Source organism: Gouania willdenowi, chromosome 14 (genome assembly GCF_900634775.1).
Source record: "Gouania willdenowi chromosome 14, fGouWil2.1, whole genome shotgun sequence".
Classification (NCBI taxonomy): domain Eukaryota; kingdom Metazoa; phylum Chordata; class Actinopteri; order Blenniiformes; family Gobiesocidae; genus Gouania; species Gouania willdenowi.
Genome location: NC_041057.1, coordinates 22,040,806 through 22,067,371, shown reverse-complemented (window position 1 = coordinate 22,067,371; position 26,566 = coordinate 22,040,806). Strand labels below are relative to the sequence as shown.

Below are 26,566 nucleotides of genomic sequence, written 5' to 3'. Positions count from 1 at the left end.
GATTGTTGTAATTATCTGTATCATATTTGTATATTTGTATTAATATTGTTGTAAATGTCTGTATCATATTTGTATATTATTATTATTATTATTATTGATATTATTATTATTAGTAGTAGTAGTAGTAGTAGTAGTATCTATCTTTTTTTTCTTTACCACTGTAATGTGTGTATCTAATCCGTATTTTTTAACAGTCTTATATACTTTTTACTGTTTATTCTTTCGTCTTTGTTTAACGTTTATTAAATTTATTTGTGATATTTTCTTGAGCGGCTGTAACAAAAGTAATTTCCCCCTGGAATATATAAATTAATTCTGATTCTGACTTGTTACAGTCATGGAAAAGGTATTTAGGCGCAGTACCACTGTCTAGTCGTTAGAGGGCAGAAAACGCCCTATGATTTGACATAATCAGGACACGAAGAAGAAGCAGAGGCGGAAGAGACGTGGCACATAAACACAGGAACAAGTTTGCTGAGGTCTGACAAGTGACACAGGCTATTGGAGCTGACATCTTCATGTCCGTGTGACACGGAAGCATCAATGACAGGCCTGTCTGTTACCTGAATCCAACAGGATCCGAATAAAGTCTGTGTCACAGGTATTTGTACGCGTTAAGCTTCAGAACCAGCAGCACATTAGCAGTTAGCCGCATTAGCAGGCTAGCAGTAGTCACTTGGTGACTAGCAGCTAAGCTAAAGGCTAACCTACATGAGCTACGTTTGATTCAGAAAAGAGGTGTTATTATTACCTGTTGTAGTTTGATTCATTCACACTGTGGAGTGCTGATGTTCTGTCTCACCCTTAAGATAATATGCTAGCTTTGGAGCGTGTTTATTGATATCACAATATAAATATGACAATTAAATGTACAAACCCTTTAATAAATGTTGAAAATTAGTTTTTTTCTTTCTCTCTCTCTCTCTTACAACATCAAGGTAAACATATCCAAACGCTGTCTAATACATTTCAACAATGAAAGGTGCCATAATCAACATATTAGGTTCATAATCAGCTTTTAATGGTTTTTATAGTATGGTGGATTTTTGTCTAAAGCTGAGCTTATAGTTTATTCAGCATTAACCCATCAAAGGGGAAGTCAGTTAGTCATTTATTTTGCAAACTATTTTGAACAATTTCTATTAATATTAATGCACAGGCTTTTGATATAATTACGACAGTAATTATAATGTGGAGTGAGTGTGTCATTGATGACATTGACGACTGCCTCTCCTTTGCCACATCATCTTTGTTGTTGGCCTTGATTTGAAGGATAGACGCTATGAGTCTGATGTATTTTTCATATAGTGTTTTTAAGAAAGGGTTATTATTTCCTCATCCGCGATAATATAATTCGATAGGGCATAAGTATTCGATTTGGCCTAAAAGTGTTGAGTTTTAACTGTTTAAATAAGCCTGAAACATGTTTTTCTTAAAAGCATTTCAAATGCAAGCTTACACAATCTTTTTTTTTTTTTTTCCAATTATTATTATTTATTTTCAGGGAATAATTTTTTTGTGTGTGTATTTAAACACTTAACTGATACAACAAAAGTAACATTCTATTTCTCATGTGGAGACTAAAGAAGTTGTCGCTTATTGAATTCCCACTTTGTGTGATTGTATTATCACAGTCACTTGCACGTTATTTATAGAAAATAGATAAATTATTGCTTTTATTGAGTTAATAATGTATTTATTTTTTATCATAATTTTATTACTATAGTTTTGAAATATTGTCCTTCACTGTTTCTTTCCTGTACCTGTGCTATGACATATAAATTCCCCCTACGGGGAATCAATAAAGATTTATCTTTATCCTTAGCTTTAAACTCTTCAAACTGATCCTGAATTGTGCGTTTGTCCTGTAATCCTCGCAGGTGGCCATGGGTCTCTGCAAGTGTCCAAAAAGAAAGGTGACCAATTTATTCTGCTTTGAGCACCGTGTGAATGTGTGCGAGCACTGTCTCGTCTCCAATCACAACAAGGTCAGTTGTTAATCATCACATTGTTTGTGCAACACGTGCAGCGTGGCATAAAAACACTAAACTTGTTGCCCGTCTCCTCACACAGTGCATTGTCCAGTCCTACCTGCAGTGGCTTCAGGACAGTGACTACAACCCCAACTGTGCTCTGTGCAACAGTCCTCTCAGTGCACATGAAACAGTGCGACTGGCCTGTTACGGTAAGAGGAAGCAGTGATTCCCATTATGGTCAGAGAAATAATACAATTATGAGTAGGGGTGAGTATTGGTAAGGATGTTGCAATACAATATGTATCATGATACTTGGGTCATGACCAGTGTTTGAAATAACAGCGGTTTTTTTTCAGTAATGGGGTAACCTAACTATTAACTTTTTACGCCGTTACAACGCCGTTCACGTTACTGAACGTTAAATGTGGTGCGTTACATGCATTGATTAAACAAACTGTGATCCGAAAGCACCCCTGGCTTCATACGCAGCTGTAGTGAGGAGGTGGGTTAAAATCAAGGTGAGCGATTATGATTGGCTAAAGCGGCGTCATATTTCATGTTAGCCAATCAGAGCCAGTGTTTTTACACATGTGCCACACACACACACACACACAACCACAACAGATTTGATGAAGCAGCAGAGGTGGTGAGCGTGGCGCAGTCCAATGAAAAGTTTGCATTTTTAAGGTGACGATACAAATACTACTTTGAATTAATTGTGGTCAAAGGCAAGAACGTGCATGTGAAGTGTTCATTATATCCAGGAGCGAAGACTTTGTCGACATTCGTTGTAAGCAACTTAAATTTAATGAAGCACCTCACAACGACACACGCATCTAAGAAATCTGAATTCTTTGACATATAGCAGCTTTTTTTTTTTTAACAGTAACACAAATAGTTACTTTCCTTGGTAATGAGTTACTTTTATTATAGTGTAATTAACTTACTAACTCAGTTACTTTTGGTATCAAGTAGTGAGTAACTATAACTAATTACTTTTTTAAAGTAATGTTCCCAACACTGGTCATGATACAATATTATCACGCTATCACGATACCACAATATATTGCAATTTTCTACCCAGTTAATATTAAAATGAAACGTAGAGATGCGACTGTTTCTCTGCTAACACCTCAACATGATGTCTTGCTAGGTGAGCTCGTAAGTTAGTCGTGTTCCCACAATATTTCACAGGAGCAAGGAAAATCTTGCAGACGGCGTTGTCCTTATCAAGCTTAAACTCCCTTTAAGTTGGAAGCCAAAGTACTTCCAAACGACAGCTTTGTACTGTGGAGGTGTTATTTTGTTAGCCATGTTGTTTGGGATTTGATTCAGTCCGCTTTTGCCACTGTGACTGCCTTTACTACAGAAATTGCGCCGCGCCACACAGCAAAGTGGCTCTACGACGCCATCTACCGGCGTGGAGGTGCGGAAATAGCACAATTTTCAAGGTTTTTATGTAGGAACAGGAGCTGGTCAACATGCCAAGTAGTTAGGCTGCTCTGCTGAGAAGTGACAATGTCTCCAGCAGTAGAAAACACACATCCACGAAAATGTGAAAATTACAATAACAAAAATATCGATCAAATATATAAATATTTTTTCAAATTGATTTAAAAAAAAATAATTTAAAATCGGCACCCAAAAAATTGCGATATATCGTGAAATCCATTTTTTTTTCACACCTCTAATCATGAGCTGGACATTGTTTCCTACAATTTAACAAATGTTTGTAACTAAACTGAAGTTATGCTGAAAATTTAAACACAAACAGCTTCTGTCTTTAAAAACCCTCTTATGTATAACCATTAATACAACAATAATAAACAGATTTATATTTAAGTGCTGAGTCAAAGTACAAACGTGTTTCTCTGTCTGTGTCTGTACTGAAGGGATGAACAGACAGAGATGGGAAGTGAACAGACCTTTCACTACTGTTGGGGGGCAAAATTCTGGGATTTTTTATAGTTGGAAACTTTTAATGGGAATCAACAGGGAATTTACTAAATTGAAGGTTGGCTCTGAACAGGGATGTTATTTACAGCTGTGGAAATATTATTATTACAGCATTTTCCTGACTTAAACAGCCAGATTTCTTGCAAGTATACTTGAGAATAGGAAGATTTAGTTTTCAAATGAAGGGTCAGGAAGATGATTCATATTTTACTCAACATTGTTCAGTCAAATAATTTATCCAACACTGCACTGTTTGTGCTTAAAGAGCTATTATTGGTTTCAGTGTCATTGAGTTTTATGAAGTTATTGAGTTGAAATCACCTTTTTGATGATTAAGATTGTATTACTTTCTGCAAGTTGTAAAAAAAAAAAACAAGACTTTAATAATTGTAAAGCTCTACCAATAAATACTTCTGTTGAAACTTAATGTTATGTTTTTTAACTGTATTTAGTCAGCATGGATGCTCATATATATGTTTGGATATGATAGGTATTGACGTTCTGGTTAATTACAATAATAATATTACTAATACTATTTTTGGATATTCCCAACATTTTTTAGCTTAGGTTCTATGGAAATTTAACGGATACTTACTGCCCATTTACAACCATATCAAACAGAAACATCCACTTTTTTTGCAGCTTGTATCAGACAGAACGATTTGAATTCCTTTAAAAGTATAGTTTCCACATCTTGCTGATGTCATAATATGCACACACACACACACGCAGGGACGCACGCACGCACGCACACACACACACGTCGAGTCATTTTGTCATTCGTCAGTCATTCCTCTCCTCTCACAGATGTGTTTCACTGGTCGTGTCTAAATGACTTGGCTGCTCGGCTGCCCCTCCACACTGCACCAGCAGGATACCAGTGTCCCACCTGTCAGGGTCCAGTGTTTCCTCCCACCAACCTGGCCAGCCCAGTGGCCGACGTCCTGAAGGAGCAGCTGTCGTCTGTAAACTGGGCAAGAGCTGGTTTGGGGTTACCACTGGTAAGACTGACTTAATATAAACGTCTTTTAGAACTACTGTAAATTAATGTCTGGTTTATATGAGTTGATGTAAGATATGAGTTCAGATGACTTCCTGTGTCATGTAATCATAGATTGAGGATCTCAGTCAGACCACAGATGTCGATACCACAGATTATCGGGATTGGTCAATAATAGAAGGTGAGCTATAATCTCTGTAAAAAGATTTAGTTTAAAGTCCGTGGGCCCGAGGTGATCACATGGTTTACTTTGGGTTCCACAGCAAAGGAGCAGAGTCAGGTTTTCTCCAGCCATGCTTACAACAGCAGCAGCGACGCCTCACAAAGCTCCGCCTCCGCAGCCACACAGGACAACTACAGCGCTCCTCAGAACAACTGGAACCAGAACGTGCAGGAGCACACCGTGGTCAACATTACAAACTCTACCACCCCCACCTCCACCAGCACCAGCACCAGTGACACCATTACAATACACACAGGTAGAGAGAGAGGGTGCTGGGCCTTCTCCTGCTCGCTTTTGTCACTCTGCTTTGATCTGATCATGTTGGCCATACTTACTACCCCCTCCCCATTTAAGTATACCAGGGTTCTCACCAAGATATGTTCACAGCGTAGGCGGATGGCAAGATGCGTGACCGAGCGCTGCCGGCACAAGTGTTGTAGAGGGGTCCGGGCACATCCCCCACCAGAACATTTTGAAAGTTATTAAAGATTAAAGATTAAAGATTAAGATTAAATCGGGGCTTTCGCCTTTAATTGGCCATGTAATGTTAGTACATTAATGGAATTCGTCCTCTGCATTTAACCCATCCCTGAGGAGCAGTGGGCAGCCATTTTGCGGCGCTTGGGGAGCAGTTCGGGGTTAAGGGACTTGCTCAACATCCCACAGTGATGGCCCCGGTGAGGCTTGAACCGGCAACCCTCCGATTACAAGCCCAGCATCCTTAACCACCACCCCCCCTTTTTTTTTTTTTTTTTATAAAGATTAGATTAGATTACCCTCTGAAGGCCAATTTTCATGAAGTAAAGCTAAAGTTTTTTAATTGAATTGGTGAATGTCATGTTAAATGGAGTTAGAGAATAATCTGTAAATAATTATATTTTCCTTTTGTTTTATTGTAAATCAGTAAAAGTACATTTGGAAAATGTTTACATTTGATAAACAACAGATAATAATTACAATTACACAGGCTGGTTTTGGCCTGTACGCCCAGGGTTCTCACAAGGAATTGTTCATAGCATAGGGAGATGTGTGGTGCATGATTGAGTGCCACTGGTGTGGAAAATGTTGAAATTTAGTGAAGTAAAGCTAAAGTTGGGGTTTTTTGTTGTTTCCTTTTATCTTTGTTTCAGCCTTACTTTAAAGCTAAAAGTTATTTGTTGAATAGGTGAAGGGTCATGATGAATGTAGTTGGAGAGTTAGTCATTCTTGGTACATGTCCTCATTACACAAACGCACGAGGATGCACACAGTCAAGCCGAAAAAAGAAGACTTGACCTGAGATAACACGACCCGAACCTATCCGACCAGAATGAAGCCGATGTCTCTTTAAGCCTGAACTCGTTTCAACCTGACGATATTCACATTCAGAATGATCTGTTGTGCGTAAACTATTGAAATAGATATTATTATTTTTTACAGAGGCTATTAATGATTTACAAATAAAATCAAGATATAACAATTTGTTGACCTAAAATAAATCACGTTGTGCAATGACTCAGCCACCTTCCTACTTCTCCTCCTGCAACATCTACAGACCATCAACTTTTCTTGCACCTGTGGCAGACAGTACACGACGAGTCGAGCAGCGTCATGTGTTGATACACACTATGTCCCGGTTGAAGCATCACTGTTTATATTGGATGGAGGATGCAGACAAGCAGCATCGGGGTAGCTAAATGGCGGTGGGGTCCTCAGGTAAAGACGGGAGCATCCGAGCAAATTGCCTTCATTCAATAGATGGTGCGGCCGATAAATATGTTTCTCGGTCATGCAGATTAGAAAGAGAGTTAAAATAACCCATGAATGCCTGGAAGTCCCTTTTGTGTCCAAGTGTGCAACAATTATTACGGCGGTACCGTTTAAAAAAGGAAAAAACTGCAGAAAATCCCCTACGCTCATCAGCGCTGGCGAGAACCCTGACGCTACATGTTTGAAACTCTTTCTCTCACAGGTTAAAATGTAGACATATGCTGAACATCTTCAAAAGTTTCTTTCCTTCTTCAGCATCATCACCCAGAAAGATCTACGGCACTGGGGATGTCGCGCACAGTTCTGTTACGCAGATCGACTTCGATGACGACAAGTATCGACGACGGCCAGCGTTGAGTTGGTTTGCTCGAATTCTAAAGTGAGTTGTGAGAAGAATTGTTTCTTTTGTTTCAAGGATCATAAAAAATAGATGCTGTCGTCTTGTTTTGTGACTCAAATATTGCTTTGGAACCTTTCCAGGAATCGCACTGGTGGAAAAATTAAATCTCTGCCATGGAAACAGCGGCTCTTCGTGCTCTTCCTAGTTGGCGTTCTAGGATTCTTTACGCTGATCATCATTATGGCTAAACTTGGACGTGCCTCAGCCAGCTCTGACCCAAACTTGGATCCTCTAATGAACCCAAACATCCGTGTGGGGAAAAACTGAACCCAAACTTTCATATCTTTATTTTCTTGTCTGCTCTACAAAAACCCATTTACAACTTTAGTCCAAATGGGACGTTCATCACTCAAATTAGTCCAGAGGATGGCGCTGTTTAGCTACAACATGGCCTGAATGGGTCGTGAAGGTTATTCTAACACCATTAAAACACAATAGTCAGGAGTGGTTAGAATGGGAAGCACAGTTATCTGTGGAAGGGTTAAGAGTGTTAGAGACCCAGTATTTATATTTGGATTCATTTTAGGTTTTTCTCTACACGTTCCTGAGAAATGTTGAAAATGTAAATAACAAATGAATATAATGTCCACTCTGTTTGATCCATACACTATACAACACATGCTGTGTAATTATTGAGTGCTTTGCTTTTATTTTTGTATGTACATTTTCCTCGAGGGTTTCAGCCTTGCATTAAATAACAATACTGTGCAAAACACTACACTTTAATTATTTCTTAACGTTGTGTGTCAACAGCTCTCATCTACCCGTGCCATTTATTTCCTTTCATTTGCAGTGAGCTTATTAAAAACCCTTTAACTGCCTTTTCTTTTTCAAATCTTCATTTTTCCATGCAGTCTCATTGAGATCAAACTCTCTTCTACAAGAGAGAGCGTAATATACTTATTAATATACTTATTAATGAAAATGAAAAGGCAAGCTTTTTTATTGTTATATAACATTTATCTGCACACAGAAATGTCTTTGCAAATGTGCATTTACCATCTCAATGTAGATTAACTATACTGCAGACTGTTTCTTAGAGAATAAAATACTTTAATGAATAATTAAGGAGATCAAAGGAATTTTGAAAATGGGACTATAAATGTATATGTACATATATATACACATGTAAATATGTGAGATTGTAGCCAGGGGCCTAATTACATTAATACCAACCAGTTGAAGCAGGTTGGTGGTGTTATAAAACAAACATCAGCAATAGAAAAACACACACAGAGCATATTAAAAAGACAGGTAACATAAAACAAATGTGAATAATTTACATGACATATAGTGCAAAGATAAAAAAATGATCCAAAAAAATTGGGGTCAATTACATTTTTCAGTTACAATTACATTTTCAATTACCCATGTTTAATTACAATTTGTTTACAGTTACCAGCATTTTTTTCCAATTACAATTTAATTACTTTTTTTTTTTTTATCCTCAGGAAGTAATTTTTGTGTCAGTATACCCCGAGATTTCTTTCTTTCTTATTTATTTTTTTAAATGGTAAAATGTGTGAGAGCTTTATATGAAGCTGAAACATATTTTTATTAAGTGTTTACTACATATGTGTAAAACTGTAGATAGAACTGAAACATTGAATTATAATCAGTTTTTATAGAATTTCCATGGCTATTACAATTACAAAATCAATTAAAACCGCAAGCGGCGTCGTAGAATCAGAAAGAGTGGCCGGGGTTTGTAACCCATGTGTATCAAATATGAGACTGTTTGAACTTTGTATATGAGAGTTATAGTGGTTGTCTATTAGGCGTGCGCCATCCGAGAATGCAAAGCATGATGGGTAATTTTCACATTGATTCTTGTTTAAGGCTGGACAGTCGTGTATCAAATATGAGGCTGTTTGAACGTTGTATATGAGAGTTATAGTGGTTTTTCTATTATGGCGTGCAAAATATCGCCCGTCAAAAAAACCCAGTATAAAATGGAAAACCAGTTAAAAATCACGCAGTGAATTTGATGCAAATCCACTGAAAAATAGCCAAGATAAAGCATTTAGAATGTGATGGTGAAGGATTTTCCGGTAACATTATAGGCCCCTCCCACTAATCAGAGACTGATTTTTTTCCATCAACGACCTGCTCCCATTATAAGATTCATCCAACACTATTTTGAAGTCAACACGACATATCGTTTTTCCGCTAGAGCTATAAGTGTCGGACGGCACTAAAAGCGGCGGCCTCTGAGAACGCAAGGCATGATGGGTAATTTTCACATTGAGTTGTTTAGGGATGGACAGTCAACATATGTATCAAATATGAAATAGTTTGAACTTTGCATTTGAAAGTTATATGCACTTTTCTTTTATGGCGTGCTAAATGGCCAGTTGCAACACAACCAATCCGTTAGAGATGATTTTTAATCTTCAGTAGCTAAGTGTTCTAGCCGAGTTTGAAGTGAATCGAGTAAAGCTCCTCAGACTAGTTTGCGCAAAAGCAAAACGCCATTAACCCAAGATGGGCGACTTTCTGTTTGGTTTTGGGCAAAATCATCCGTAACTTTTTGCTCATTATTGGGGTCAAGAATACATGCGGCGAATTTTGTATGAATAGGACAAACCTGCAGGTCTTGCGGGTTCATCACAGTTTGTGCTCGTTTTTGAGTTGCGTTCGTAATGCACGCACGACCAAACCGTTAGAGACACGCAAATTATTTCGATGATTTTTAATCTTCAGTGGGTCCGAAGTGTTCCGGCAGAGTTTGAAACAAATCGCATGAAGCCCCTCAGACTAGTTTGTGCAAATGCGTTTTCACCATTTTTTGACCAAAGATGGCTGACTTCCTGTTTGGTTTTGGGCGTGGTCATAATTTTACTTTTTGTTCATCTTAGGGTCAAGAATACATGTGGCGAATTTTGTATGAATTGGAAAAACCTGCGGGTCATGCGGTTCCATCGTATTTTTGGAGTCTATAATGCGCACATTGCAGCCATTTTTTTGCGATTTTTTTCATTTTGCCAAAATATCTATTTTTCCAACAGGCCTGAGGTGCGTGCAAATTTTGTTAAAACTTTGGGAATCCTGAGGGACATTTCCGAAAAGGAAAATAATAGCCAAAAATAGCAAAAAACAGTAGATTCCTACGACCAGTATGGCCTTCAGACCCTAATTAATGAAAAATACACCAAATGACAACCAAAATGAACAAAAATATCAGGAAAATACACAAAACACTTGCCTTAATATTATACAAATACTGAATAATTATTTAATAAATGTAATAGTAATAATATTAACACCAGAAATGAAACCTAGCAATTCAGCGTTTGACCTCAGTTTGAGGGGGCGCTAGCACAGCAATCTGTTCATTTACAAGCTTTAATAATCAGCAGAAGAAGAATCTCTACCAATCCTAAAATGTGTTGCATTTTATCGCTATAAAGCCATTATAATGTGGGGAGAAATGTATTTATTAGTATGAAGTAAATATACTTGGATTTTAATGTATACATTTCAGTGTACTGCAAATATGATAAAGTGATGTGCTTTTAAATGTATCTTTGATTAGTACATAAAATGAAAAATGCAAGTATCCCTTTTAATTTTCAGTTTAAAATAAGTATACCCTAAGCACACTTAAATAGACTTCTTTTTCGTAAGGGGTGTTTGGTGCTTTGCATTTTAAAAATATTTTTCTTCATTGTATTCTTTTAAATAAATTATAATAAACTCAGTTTGTTAAGTGTTACTGTTTCAATATTATTTTTGTTTTTTAAAAGAAGTGGAACAAACTGCAGCAGTGCTGAAGTCAGCAACTTCTCTTACTCTGTGTTTGACTGAGAGAGAGAATTTTAATGTTTTTACTGCTGATTTTAAATGTTTTTATTGGTTTTTAAACTTTTACATGTTTATGTTGCAGTTTTCAATCATGTAAAGCACATTGAATTTGCCTGGCCTGCCTTGCCTCAATATTACACAAATATTGAATAATAATTTAACAATTAGAATAGTATTATTATTATTATTATTATTATTATTATTATTATTATTATTATTATTATTATAACTGTATTAGTGTAAATATCAATATCTATCTAGCTCTCACTTACAAGCCTCAGCAAAAAAAAACCAACAGTTTGTTTACCCTTAGTTGCTATGGAAACTCAGCCAGTAGAACCTTCGTCTTCCATCTGACAAACTTGATAGCAGTCATTTTAACTACTTTCTCATGAAAACAAGTGTTATTTGAAACCTTATGAGAATCTATGGATTTCCTAGGAAAGATTCCCGGGCTTGTACAGAACTTGACTAAAGGTTAGTGTTTACAGCTCAATTTCTCTGTGTAATTTAGATTTATTTTAAAGGTAATTTTTTTTCCTGGGAAAATTTCCTTCAGAGGGGAGTGTATATCTGACCTTTTAGCTTTAAATCTGTGATAAATGTGTATTTCTTTGCTGTAAATTAGTCTAAAATGTCAAGGGTTATTTATAACAGCCTTGTCTCTCATCTATTTGTTTTGGCGGGGCAAAAAAATCATAATAAACAAAGCTTCATCTCTTATCACTTATTAGTGTTGAGGGGTGCACAACACGTTTATTGTGATTGGAGGCTTTTTGTGTCGATCACACACGTGGGCCGCAGGTCTTAATAAATGAATGAGAACGGCACATTCACACATACCAGATATGAAACCTAGCAATTCAGCGTTTGACCTCAGTTTGAGGGGGCGCTAGCACAGCAATCTGTTCATTTACAACCTTTAATAATCAGTAGAAGAAGAATCTCTACCAATCCTAAAGCCGCTCAGTGTTCACAGACCCAACCAGGTACATTTATTATCAGCATCTTCAGATAAAACTACTTTTTTATTGCTGATTTTAAATGTTTTTATTGCTGTTTTTAAATGTTTTTATTGCTGTTTTAAAATGTTTTTATTGCTGTTTTTAAATGTTTTTATTGCTGTTTTTAAATGTTTTTATTGCTGTTTTTAAATGTTTTTATTGCTGTTTTTAAATGTTTTTATTGCTGTTTTTAAACTGTTACATGTTTATGTTGCACTTTTCAATCATGTAAATCACATTGAATTGCCTTGTATGAAATGTGCTTTTCAAATAAATTTGCCTTGCCTTAATATAATACAAATATTGAATAATTATGTAATAATTGTAATTGTAATAATAGTAATATAATAACAATAATACTACTAATAATAATACTAATACTACTACTACTACTACTACTACTACTACTACTACTACTAATAATAATAATAATAATTATTATTATTATTATTATTATTATTATTATTATTATTAAGTAGGAAAAAGTAAAACAAGATAAATATTGACACACATATACGAGAAAATGTTGTTGATTCATTCAACAAAGTCTTTGCGCCTATAGTTTTAAAATGAACTGTTTCAGAAAAGCGGCCGACTCGTCGTTAGGTAAACATCAGTTTACTCGAGTATTCAGGTAAAACTCAGCTGCCGTTTTTTAAATGGTAAAATGCTGGAAAGCTTGATATAAGACATATTTTGATCACTGGTGACTAACTACATATGTGTAGAACAGTACATAGAACTGTAACATGTTTCCCCAGTTTTGCGTTAAATTATAATTGACAATTTTTATAGTATTTTCAGGGCAGTTACAATTACAAAGTTAATTATCTGAACCCAGTTACAATTCAATTACGATTACGACAGCAACAGATATTTAAAGTTACAACTACGCCATAACTGTAATTAATTATCAATTACGCGATTACAATTATAATTGACCCCAAACCTGGAAAAAAGATGGATTGTTGTGTTTTTCTGTTAGAAGTGAACACTAAGCGGTGCTAACATTGGCTTCTAATCATTGAAATAAACAAGAAATGTGGAGGACGCACTAACATGCTGATGTTCTTCTTTTCAGAAGGACCCATCCCGCGACAGTTTGAGGCCCCACTCAAGGATGAGGCCCACGGGCTGCTCCCAATGGGAAGGGGCCGGAAAAGAGAGTTCGACAATGAGAATGTTCTACTGTCAAACAATAAGAAACCCAAGCTTGAGGAGACCCAAATATCTGAGAACTGCAAAGATGTAGACACAGACGATTCACTGTCTGAGCTACATGAAATAATTGGACCCACCATACCAGCTCGCATTCCCTTTTTGGAGCACGATTCTCAGGATGACCCTGCACCTGAAGAGTCATCATACCCTGACTCATCTTGTGTAGATGAAACAGAGATATACTGGATCCAAAAAACAGGTAAGATGAACAAAGCTAAACAAGCCTTGTTGTGATTATTGCGGGCACTCATTTTACTTCTAATAATGATTACTGCTTCAGTCTGTATTAGGGCTGGGCCGTGTATCGAGATTCAAGATATATCGCGCTTTCTAGTTTGGCAATATGGAAAATGACATTATTGCCTAAATCAATTTATATATATTTTTATAGCTTATTTTGTTTAAAAACACTTGTTTTAGGAGTTGCTGCATTCGCTGCTTCTCAGAACAGCATGAAAAAGCACAGTTAGATGGATTACTGAGTGTGTCCCAACCCAGACCTTCACCTAAACAAGCCAAACTACAGAACTCACTCATACATGCTGTCCTTTATAGGAGGACATTTTTTTCAACAGTTTGTTAATAAATGTGTCTGTGTGGCATTTTGCATCAGCAAAATTAACCCTTCATTTTCTTTCTGGTGAGATTTCATTAGAATTAAAATGATAAAGATTTATATCATATATCGCCATTTTGACAATATCGAGATACAAGGTTTGGTCCATATCACCCAGCCCTAGTCTGTATTTTCTTTGTTAATAATAGGGCTGCAAGATTATGGCCAAAATGATAATCACAATTATTTTGATCAATATTGTAATCACGATTATATCACAATTATTTATCATTTTAGGGAAAAACATGTTTTATTGCACTACTTTGAAACAAACATGTGTACGGTTTACAGTGCAAAATTAAGCTTTAAAATGGAATTTAAATACAAAATAGAAAAAATAAATAAAGAACAATTACCCCAAGAATTTAAATTGTACCAAAGGCTAACTGTGTAAAATTCACTATTACCGAGTGCAGAACCCGTATTTTAAATGTAAATATTGCCGACAATCAGGTTTATTTAATTGTGGCAACCAAAATTGTGATCTCGATTAAAATAAGATGAACTGTGCAACCCTAATATACATTAAAAATCAGGATTTTCGATGAATAATTGATCTTTGATTGTTCATGAAGTCATCTTAGAAGTTACAGTTGTGTGTGTGTTTCTGTGTTTTTGTTCACAGCAGAATATCGTCCAAACATATAAATTGTTGCATTTTCAAACCAATGTGTGCATTTGTGTGTTTGCAGAGAATTTTAAGAAAGTTTACAAGGAGCAGAATCTGCTTGGTAAAGGTGGCTTTGGGAGCATCTATGCCGGTATTCGCCTGAATGATGACAAGTCTGTAAGTTTATACACACAATTTACACACAGTTGTAGTGTTTTCAGCCTTTAAAAATACATTTTTGCAATTACATTTAAGTTCAATGTTCAATTACAACTCAATTACGACCCCAGCGACCAACATTTTTTTCTGATTACTATTAACTGTGACCCTTTCTCTTGTGTTAGCTTTCTGTTAGCGTCTCTTTTCAGTTTTGAACCATATCTTAAATCAGCTGTAAGATACACTAAAAAATATTATCTATCATCTAATTTGTTTCACGTCTCTTGGATACCTTGTTAGGTTTCTTTATCCAAGAAAAAAACGACAGGTAACAACAGGTAAACTTGATATGAAACTAATAATAATAATAATAATAATAATAATAATAATAATAATAATAATAATAATAATAATAATAATTATTATTATTATTATTATTATTATTATTATTATTATTATTATTATTATTATTATTATTATTATTATTTAAAAGTAGAATGTCCACCCAAGGACACTTTACAAAAAAAACAGAAATAAATGTTAACTATGTGTGTGTAAGCCATAGAACTGTAACATTGTTCCCCATGTTTGCATTTAATTAAATGTAAATGACAGTTGTTATAGAATTAGAACTAAATTACAATTTAATTACACTAACAACAGCAACACATCGGTAGAACAGATTAGTTCAGATTTCAGTTTTGATACTACAGTGAAAAGTGTTACAAAAATACCCAAAAGTGTATCACATAGACACATGTTACACACAATCCCGGTGACTTTAGCGTTTAAAAACCATGAACCATGTGATTAAATGCTTGATTTTTGTCTTGCAGGTAGCCCTGAAACATATTCCAAAGGCGAAGGTGAAATACTTGCAAGGGGATGTAAGTATACTTCTCATCAATGATGGCAGAAATTCTCAGATTTGGGGCTCGTTTTTGAAACATGGGCTGTTTGTTTTCTAAACTTCCAGGGTGGGAAATTGTTGGTTTTTGAGGCGCTGCTGTTGCTGCACGCTGGCTGTAACCTCACCAAAGGCTCCGAAAGTAACCCTGGAATCATTGAGTTGCTGGATATCATTGAGCTTAAAGATGAGTTTGTCCTAGTCATGGAACGTCCTGACAATGCCATGGATCTGCATAGCTACAGCAAAAAGAAGAACCATGAATGGCAGGAACAGGAAGTGAAGGTAAGCACGACTTTATTCACTCTGTCTCCAAACTCGTCCCCTCACTGCCCCTAACCTAGGGCTGCTTGATTATAGAAAACAATGATAATCACCAATATTTTAGTCAGAATTGAAATCATGATTATTTGTCAACCAAATCCATATTAATTTTCCTTAATCATAAATAAAATCATTTAAACACTAAAATCAGGTTTGTTCACTTTTGCACAAAACAAAACACTTCATCATCAAACCAAAGTGTTCCCATATAAGAGAATTTGACCTGCCTTGCTTGTTTACCAAGTGTTTGTGCTGCGTTTCTCCTGCGATGTTTCAAGACCGCTAGCAACAACTTTCCTCACGTTAGCCTGCAGTTTAGCTTTAGCTTTAGCTTTGAAAGGGGCGGGGCTTAGGAGCTAGCATTCATATGCATTAAACAACGCAAAGTTAGTATTTTTAATTGTTTTTTTCTCATGTGTGCCAAGCTTTATTCTTTGTAGATATCCTAAATCGTGGAAGTTTGTTTCATTTAGCAAATAAAACATGTGTATAATGACAGCCTAACCGTAACCTTTCTGTCTCTTTCTGTTACAGGTTATCATCAAGCAAATCCTCAAAGCAGCGTTTATAATGCACAAAAATGGGGTGTTCCACAGGGATATTAAAGCAGAAAACATCCTGATTTCCAACACCAATGGAACCCCATCTGTGAAGATTATTGACTTTGGCTGTGGTGATTGGGTGAAAGACGTGCCCTATGAACGGATGTCTGGTTGGTGTTTAATTCTTTTCTTGGTTGCACATCTTTGAATCCACAAAATGTCCTCTTTGACTCTCGTTCTGACCGCTTTTTATGTTCCATTTGTTTGATTCTAGGTACACTGTCTTTTGCCCCACCGGAGTATTTTGCTCATAAAAAGTACCAGGCTGAACAAACCACGGTGTGGCAGATCGGGCTCCTCATTCATAATCTGTACACGTGCGTCACCTATAGCACTTTAGAACACGTGACAGGAAAAAGACGGATCATCAACCGTCTCTCTAAATGTAAGTCATGCAAACACAAACACTTGACTGTACTGTCCAGCAGGGGTGTCAAACTCATTTTAGTCAAAGTGGTTCGAACCAGTGTAATAATGGCATAATAAGCACTAAATAATGACGATTGAAAATACTTTACCTTCGTTGTTGAAATGAAAATACATTCTGATTAGTGCTGTCAATAGATTAAAAAAATTGTGCTATTAATTAATTATGCTTTGTGATTAATAAATCTAATTAATGTCTTTTTTAATCTCAACTCAAAATTTGCTAAGAAACGCCCTCAACTTGAGGTATTTTCATTTAAATTACATTATTGTGGCAGATTGAAAACATTGATATATAACAAATTGGGCTTCATAAAGTCATTTATTGTTTTTAACAGACATTACATTTTCGTCAGATAATATATAATAAATAAAACAGACCCATCAATCACAGTACTGTAAATTAGCACATCAAAAATAACATTTTTAACAACTCATGGATTTATTAATTTTGGCTCTGAACCCACTCAGTCTAGTGTAGCGTCTGAAGGACCGCTGTTCGTGCTAGCTGCTACATAGTTAGCATTGAGGTGGTAGAGCTCCGCTGGAAGGCTGGAGGCTAGCAGAGCTCCGCTGATCCACACACTCTTTCTTGCGCAATTTGCACACAAGTCGGCTTTAGTTTTTCATCTGGTGTGTTTTTATTTTTAACTAAAATTAATGCGCACAAAGACTTCTCATGTTCTACCGTTGTAGCCGATGCATTAGTATTGGATATACCGTGAACGCGCGCAATGAGAAGAAAAAATAAGCGATTAACAGCGTTAATTTTTGTATTTCGTTATTTTTTTCCTGTTATTAATTGATTGCAATTAACTGATATTGTTAAAACTGTGGCACATGATAGGAAAATAAGTGCACGTGCACAAATAACAGCCTTATATACTATGGTGAGACCCTTTTGATCAAATTAGAAATAGCAGCTCCTTTTTGAATCTTTGACACCTCTGATTTATAGACAATCATTGTTCTAAAATCTTCCTTTCATTTAACTCTCTAGTGGGAAACAACTTTGTGATGCAGTGCCTGAAGATAAATCCTGCCATTCGATTGGGGTTAGATGACCTGCTGGATCACCCGTGGCTCAGAGTTTGAAAAAAACTCAATGAACTTCCACACCAGTGTCTGTGTGCAAATGTACAATTAAACTGTAAATATGTAAATAAAGTGCAAATATATTCTCAATCAAATCACTGTTCTCTGAGTCTGGTGAAGAAACACAAGAAATCATGTTAGAATGAAGTAAAAACACTTCTATGCATCTGTCTATGGGACTCAACATCCCACAATGCAATGCGAAAACCTTTCTGACAATGTCAATAAAATGAGTGTTTACAGTGGAGATAAAAATAAACTTTTAAACAAACAACAATTTCAATTGATCTATGAGGCCTACACTATAGATTAAACTGATTTTGTCTCCAGGCAGCTTTAATTATTGAAATTTTAAACAGTAAATTGTCACCATGAGGCAATCTGGCATTGGACTGAACCTTTTTGAAAAATTTGGTGATTTTTGGCTTAAGGGAAATAGGATTTCCTCCCCGGAACAAGAAGAAAAAAAAGAAGAAAGGATATTATCTACATAGACATTTGGCAGTTGAGGCTGTGCCCAGGCTTCGAATAACAACAATATTTAACTAAATGAGTTTGTTCGGGTAAATTATGCGCAAATAATTAACGAGTAAAGTTTTCTAGCTAGCTATAATAATGCAAACTGGCGCATATCTCGGTCAAAATAAATGCTAACAACACCAAATCTGAGATCTTTAGTTGGCATGTGACTGTGAGGGTATGCGCCAAATTTGAATGAGTTCCTAAATTTCTGGTCTTTGGAGAGAGCAGACGTGTTTTCATTCACTCCGATAACACGACCTTGGCTACAGCTGGCTACAGCTGAACAGCCTGAAAAATTGGGCCCAAGACTGAAGGAAAATGGTGAAAAAACCGCAGGGAGGCCCTTCGGAACCCAATTCGGGTTTGGAAGAGGTCAAGGAGATGATACGCGAGGGTCTACGAAACCTATCTGCCGAGATAAAGTCGTTGGAAAAGACGCTGGAAAACTCACTGGAAAACCTACAAAGCGAAGCAAAGGTACTGAAAGAAAAGAATGAAAGAAATGCTGAAGAGATAAAATTGTTGAACTGCTGGAACAAAAGGGAAGAGAGAAAGATGTCATCATCACAGGCCTAAAGATAAAACCCAGGAGTTACGCGAGTGAGGAAGAAACAAAATCGATTGAACAACAGGTCATTGACTACCTGGAGTCGAAGGACATTGTCCTGAACCCTGACAACATCAACTCCTGCCATCTCCTGCCAAAGAAAAATGATAACAGAGCTGTAAAAATAACCCTCACGAATATGAAATTCAAAGGAGAACTACTGAAGCAAGGAAGAAAGCTGAAGGAAACGAAGGTTTTTATTAATGAAAGCCTGAAAAAAAAAAATGCTAGCATCGCATGGAAGGCACGCCAAATAAAAAAAGGAGGAAAGATTCTAAAGACGTGGACAAGGAACTGCAGGATTTACATCACACCACTGGGAGAAGAGAACAGAAAACCAATCCTCATCAAAACGACGTTAGACTTGGGAAAATACGAAGGATCCACCTAAACAACAAGACTACTGATGGTAATCATGGATATGGACCCAGATCTATATAAACACTGGAAACAAAACTCAGACTGTGATTATTTTACGGAGACTGAATTAAATGTGGAAACCAAGAGTAAAAAAGGTCTGTCATTTATTCATTTCAATTGCTAGGTGGTGGGGTGATTAAGGATTACATTAAATTTAAATTCAAAGTGTTTATTGTCATATGTGCAGTTAGAAACACATTTTCCTGTACAATGAAATTACTACCTTGCTTATGAACTAAGATATAATAATGTGTTTATACAAGTTAAATCGAACAGTGGAGAATACAACACTGCCAATAGAACTAACAACAGCTGGATTAACCTTGATGTAGAGACAAAACAAGCTGCAAACTTGTGTGTCCAAAAGAGACATTCCCGAGTGGTGACATTATGGATGAAAAGGGAAAAACCTTCCAAACACCTTCGAAAGAGGAACTATTCTTGAACTGGAGGAATGCTAACAACGTCTGGCAGGGAACAAGGCCAACACCAACAACGATAGAGAGGAGGAGGAATAAAAATAAAAAAAATTAAAAAAAAGACAACACTGACTCCAGATGAAAATACACAAAAAAGGACTGTTCAGAACAACTCAAGATTGTTTGACCAGAGAGACATTTAAACCCATGTAAATTTGCGATGGTAAAACAGGGGACGGGACCCAGATAAGCAAACTGCTTCTCTCGTCTCCTTTTTCGGCATGTACAAAAAAAAAAAAAAAAGTGAATGTAACCATGTCGGAAATAAATTGAATAAATAAAAAATAAATAAAATGATGTAGACCACTAGGGGGCGCTACAAATAATGATTATTTATATCTCTTAAATGGCAAGACCAATTGTTACCAAATTTGGAGGGTATGATCTTGGGTCCCTCCTGAGGCGATATCTCAAAGTTATTCACGATTGGTCAAAGTGGGCGTGGCTTAATACATCAAATCACATAAATAAATGAACATTTATTTCTGCTGAATTATTAAGTTGAGAGCAGTGAAATTTACAGGGTAGATATAGAAGACCACCCATACCAAAAATTGCACCACTAGGTGGCGCTATAATTGCAAAAACATTCTGGCCTTTAACTTTCACAATTTAATTCACATCTTCATAAAATTCATATCCACATGTTCCCTACATAGAGTCGCATCTTCTGACATCGGCCACGCCCACTCCCACAGCACATTGCTCTTTGTAAGTCACTACATATCAAAAACCTACTTTTTCAAATTCCTCTTTGGGGTTTTGTCCAATCAGCATGAAACTTGGCACGTAGAGTCTTTTTTGAGTTTGGAGGGATCTCGTGGGGTTAGGTAGGAGTAGGGTTAGGGGTTAGCGTTTAGGGTTAGGGGTTAGGACAGTGCTCCTCAATTATTTTCTGTCACGCCCCCCTAGATAGATGAAAATATTTTGCGTCTCCACAATCTCTGCCGTGACTATAAATAATATTATGTGTCTATAAAATTGTTACAAGTACACCTCTGCATAACATTGTATCCCTGATCATATTAAAGGAAACAAAAAAGAAAGAAAATACATCAAATAATAACTTTATTAACATTGTTTTTTAGTCTATAAGAAAACGCCCGGTACGCCCAATGGCCACTCCAGCGGTGCTCATGACACATGATGTCATTGCAGATGAACATCTAGTTGGAGAAGCTGGGATGTCCTCGAACCACCATGTATGCTAGTATTGGTGCTGCTACACAGGCTGATGAAACGACAACACGGCGTGAAAATAGGGTTTGTGCACAGCGAGACCAAAAGCCTCCTGCTTGTGCAGAGCTAGTATTGGTCCCAGCCTGCAGCTCCACTGAAGGAACATCTGTGGAGCTCAGTGCTTCCCCAGGTTCACACCCATCCTCTGTCACTGGGCCATCGTCTTCATTGCTTTGGGAATCAGATGTTGGCAGAAGCTTCAGATTACTCAGTTTCTCGTTAAGACTTATAGACTCTAAATCCTTTCCACACATCTGATTGGTCATTCCCTTCATCTCAGCAACAAGTGAAAGGTTTTGTTCAATTAAAACATTTTGATCTTGTTGCTGCTGCTGAGGTATTCCATCCAAGTTTTCCGTCGTGGAGTCCAGCATGTTTTCCATCAAACTAAGATCATCCTGAGCTTCTGCATATTGCTCCAAAGCAGTTGGTTTCAACTTCAACTCCAATTCTTTATTTCTCCAGTCAAGTTTGTTGAGCTCTTTTCTGGTTGTCTCATGTTCAATCTCAAGAGGAAATGGATTGGTTTGTTCATCCATTTTGCTCTGAAGATCATGCAATTCCTTCTTCAAATTACTAATCACAAATTCCTTTTCATGCACCTGATCTTTGATTTTCTTCATCTCAGCAACAAGTGAATTGATTTGTTCAATTAAAACATTTTGATCTTTCTGTAGCTGCTGAGTATTCGCATCAAAGTTTTCCCTCATGGAAGTCAGCATGCATTCCTTTTCCTGGAGCTCAACCTTAAACTTTGCCACGTTCTTTTTGGAGGTCTTTTCCTCTTGGAGTTCAAACTCTAGATCTTGTATTCGCTGCCGATATTCCACGATCACTTTCTGAAGTTGCTCCTCGGTTGTCGTCTGTGTTAAGATGCTAGCGTTTGTAGCATCCAACTGCTGCTGGAGATTTACCAATTCATCTCTGAGACCCTGGTTCTCATTTTTCAGCTTCATCATCTCAACTTCGGACTCTGAAGTGAACTTCTGCTCCTGCAGTAAACTCTCATTCTGTTGTTCAGACAATTGCTTTAAAGCAGCTTCTCTTTTCAACTTTGACCGATTTCTGCGGCGTGGCTTCGATTTTTTCTTTTTTACAAGTGGGTCTTCAATATTTTTTGTCGGACAATTTCCGACCTCCTCTGTATGGTGAAGCTCCGTCACACTGCAATCTGTCTGGGGTCCACTAGAGGTCACAGTATGCTGTGTTTTTAGATCCATGTCTGTCGTCTTCACAGATGAAAAATATTTGGCTATTTCTGGCTTTAAAAACTAAAGTGAAACAGTGACTGACTGTTCTAACGCTGTCTGAACAAGTTCACTGATGTGTCCTGGTTTCATATGCAGATGAAAGCGTGGTGTTCTTTTTTTAACTCTGCTCAGATGAAAGGACGTCATCCTCAGATGGAATCCATGATGTGTAACCACAGCAACCAGTAATCAATGACACCACCAACGTAATAATTTATGAAAACATTGTAAACATATTTTATTTTCAATATTTAAGTGGGTTTTCTCATGTTTATTTGCACGAACCTTTAACAATAAATATGTTTAAATATAATGCTTCTTCCATCTAATTCTTGGATTATTTATCAGACAAAGAGGGAAACAGTCGACAGCAGCAGAGTGGAGTACAATGGAAGGTTTGCTTATTAGGGGCCAAGCCCGCGGGGCCAGAGAACCGCGTATGTAAGCAAATTTAAAACCTTCATATCCACAGATTCCTTGAATAGCACTGAATCACCTGGGCTAGGCCACGCCCATTTCCGCTTTAACTTTTCTCAGAGCAAAATCGCAAAAACTGGAAAACCTACTTTTTCCAACTCCTCCTTGGGGTTTTGTCCAATCAGCGTGAAACTTGGCACGTACAGTCTTCAGTTGGACGTGATATACAGTTAAACGCTAACCAAAAATTACACAAATGAACTCTAAAATACATACACAAATACAAAAAACACGACAACGGAAAGAACTTGAAAAATGACTAGAATAACAATAATGCACAATATTAATCACATGAGAAAAATACACAAAACAACAACCAAAATAAACAACAATTAGAGAAAAATACACAAAACAACAACCAAAATAAACAACAATTAGAGAAAAATACACAAAACAACAAATATATGTATATATATATAACTCTAAAAACATACAGAATTATAGAAAAATGCACAAACAACCCAATTTAACAAAATTAACAGAAAAATACATACACTGACAATAAAAACATGTAAAATGAAAGCAATATATGCAAAATTACACGAGAATACACAAAACAACAACCAAAATAAACAAAATAACGGAAAAATCCACAAAACAACAACCAAAATAACAACCACAAAACAACAATAAAAACACATAAAATAAGACCAAAATGAACAAAAAATATCAGGAAAATACACAAAACAAGACCTTGCTTTATTATTATACAAATATTGAATAATTATTGAATAATTGTAATAGTAATTAAAGCCGCGAGTGCCGTCGTAGGGTCGGAAGGAGTGACCGGGGTCGGTAACCCATGTGTATCAAATATGAGACTATTTGAACTTTGTATATGAGAGATATCGCGGTTTTCAATCAGGCTTGTGCCATCTAAGAACTCAAAGCATGATGGGTAATTTTCACATTTATTCTTATTTAGGGCTGGGCAGTCATCATGTGTATCAAATATGAGGCTGTTTGAACGTTGTATATGAGAGTTATAGCGGTTTTTCAATTATGGCGTGCAAAATGGCGCCAGTAAAAAAAAATCTGATGATGAATTTGATGCAAATCCATTGAAAAATAGCATTTAGAATGTGATGGCAAAGGATTTTCTGGTGACCCTAATTACTGAAAAATACACAAAATGACAACCAAAATGAACAAAAATATCAGGAAAATACACAAAACAAAATCTTGCCTTAATAATATACAAATACTGAATAATTATTTAATAATTGTAATAGTAATATTGTGCTCAGTACACCAATTTACTAGCAGTATACTTCAAAATGTACTGTATTTCAATACTTTTTGGGCAGTGGCGGCTGGTGCATTTTTCTCCGGGGGGCTACAACTCCAAAATAGATATACACCAAAAACAGGTTTTGTGTAGCTTTGAACAGATAAGTATGGACAATTGCAATTACAGAACTGCTTTCAACCAAACCACATTTATTGTCATCGAACCCATAAACAAGTACGAACAAATATAGTATATAGTAGTGTAAGGTGAGAATTATTTTTGTTAAGTTTCATTTCATTAATTTCCCATGTAAGGCAAGATACAAGAATTTATTTAAGCGTTACTTTTTCATTTTTACATCCATTGTTTGAAGTTTAAAAGATTTGTAGAAGGGTACTAGTTTATGGTACACTGTCACTTTAAGAGTTGGGTGGGAACTGGTAACAACGATGTTTTAGGGGTACACGTACCCCAATTTGAGAAACTTTGGTATATACAATAGAGTGAGTGTGTGTCAGGGTTATTATACATCTTGAAATGTAATTTGCTTTGTTTTTAAATTTTGTTTTATAGATTTAACATTTTTTTCTCTAGTTTTAGTGAGTTTAACAAGTAATTAAATAAAAACAGGAGTGAAAAATGAAGTGGTAAATGAATATACATAATTTAAAACCTGATAATATATAATTTAAGAGCTAGTTTACAAAGAATAGACAAATTCAAGATTTGAAATCATCAAATGTAGTTTGTTCCTAGCAGTGACGTGCAGTCAGGGTAGCCAAGGTAGGCAGTGCCTACCCAGGGGTGAATTGATATTTTGATTATTTGTTTTAAATATAATATAATTATTTATTTTTCCATTTCCGATAGCCTACAGTACCTGTAATTTTGAAAGTGTCCGCATTTTGCGCGTATCAGCCCAAATTACTAAACAGCGCTATTTCCTGGAACAGCTGCAGTCTCACTCCACTGTAAGGCAGGAAGAGGCCACGCCCTCTCCCAAAAGCACGTTGCTGCTCTGCCTCTGTTCACATAGCGTGTTTTTACGCGTTTGTGCATGCGCAGTTAGTTCCTCAAGATGACAACCATTTACGTTAAAACGGACCTAACCGTGCGATGCTAAATGGTATACGTAAGTTCACAGTGCATTAGTGAATTGATCCGATGTGACCGCTGCTGCTACGTTCTATCTTGCTCTAGCGAGTGGGCGGGATAACACTACAGGCAGGATAACAGCACGAGAGATGATAGAGAAACTTTCTTTTAAGGAAAAACAACAGCTTTTTAAAGATGGGAGACCAACACCTGAGCTACCAGACCTTCAGTAAAGGTAAGGTCAGAAAATTGTTCGTATTTTTCACAGTGAATGGAAGGATTGGCTTTGTGGATGGGCCTCACTGAGGCTGTTCCGAATTGTTGTTGTTGTCATTCTCCGTGTTTCTGTGTTTCCCACACAAACAACAGATGTGCTGTCGTGTCATGAGATAAATCTTGTTGTGAGAGGATGGAGGCTATATAAAATAATTGTTTATATTTCTTTTACAATGTTGATTTTGTTTGGCTAAATGCTTGTTCATGTGGATCTTGTTGGGTTTTTTCCTTTCTTTTTATAAATTTTATAATTTAATAAGCGCATTGAGATGACATTGTTGTAAATTAATACATATGGTATGTGTGGCTATACCAGCCTGTCATTGCTCGATCCCATTAGATCTCGGGAGCTAAGCAGGTCTGGGTCTGGTTAGTAGGTGGATGGGAGACCACTGAGAATTCCAGGTGCCACAGTGGGGTGGCAGTCACCCCAGTAGTATCTGTCATTGTGTCCTTGGGCAAGGCACTTTAGCCACATTGCCTATTATGAATGTAGTGTGTGTGAGTGAGTGTTGGTGGTGGTCAGTAGTTGAACGAGAGTGGACGGTAAAGATTTTTGTGGTGGGGCTGCGCCCTAGCGCCCTCTATTGGCCAGCCGCCACTGTTCTTGAGACTAAATTGGACCAAATTTTAGTTTACCAAAAGCTTTATTTCATACTGTAAGTAAACTTATAGGTCTACTAATACTATACAATAATCTAACCCACTTTCATTTAAATGAGCACTTTTTGTTAAAATATACACTGTGATATACTTTTAACTTTACATGTTCACTTAACTATCCTACCAATAGACTTGTGTTTTGTTTTTTATATTTTAATTTAAGAATTCACAGGAAGAAAAAAATGTGTTGCATTTTATCGCTATAAAGCCATTATAATGTGGGGAGAAATGTCTT

General features: G+C 36.5%; 2 protein-coding genes and 1 pseudogene across 4 annotated transcripts; all 3 read left to right on the top strand.

Moving 5' to 3' along the window:
- The first annotated feature begins 425 nt into the window (after positions 1-425).
- zfpl1 (zinc finger protein-like 1) lies at positions 426-8,019 on the top strand. 2 transcript variants are annotated; one of them, XM_028466607.1, is made up of 9 exons: positions 426-601; positions 939-982; positions 1,881-1,988; positions 2,074-2,185; positions 4,740-4,933; positions 5,047-5,113; positions 5,196-5,411; positions 7,160-7,283; positions 7,385-8,019. In XM_028466607.1, the coding sequence occupies exons 3-9, from the start codon at positions 1,887-1,889 to the stop codon at positions 7,569-7,571; spliced, it is 1,002 nt and encodes a 333-aa protein (XP_028322408.1). In that variant the 5' UTR covers positions 426-601; positions 939-982; positions 1,881-1,886; the 3' UTR covers positions 7,572-8,019. The 2 variants fall into 2 exon arrangements, with proteins under 2 accessions (XP_028322408.1, XP_028322407.1); XM_028466606.1 differs by lacking the exon at positions 939-982.
- A 3,445-nt stretch (positions 8,020-11,464) lies between these two features.
- On the top strand, positions 11,465-18,094 carry LOC114476166 (serine/threonine-protein kinase pim-2-like). 2 transcript variants are annotated; one of them, XM_028467493.1, is made up of 8 exons: positions 11,465-11,585; positions 13,194-13,532; positions 14,642-14,736; positions 15,555-15,605; positions 15,695-15,910; positions 16,484-16,661; positions 16,766-16,936; positions 17,978-18,094. In XM_028467493.1, exons 1-8 carry the CDS (start codon positions 11,537-11,539, stop codon positions 18,070-18,072), a joined length of 1,194 nt encoding a protein of 397 aa, XP_028323294.1. In that variant the 5' UTR covers positions 11,465-11,536; the 3' UTR covers positions 18,073-18,094. The 2 variants fall into 2 exon arrangements, with proteins under 2 accessions (XP_028323294.1, XP_028323295.1); XM_028467494.1 differs by having other exon boundaries at positions 11,495-11,585; positions 13,197-13,532.
- Positions 18,095-25,967: 7,873 nt separating this feature from the next.
- On the top strand, positions 25,968-26,085 carry LOC114476292 (uncharacterized; annotated as a pseudogene).
- Positions 26,086-26,566: the final 481 nt, after the last annotated feature.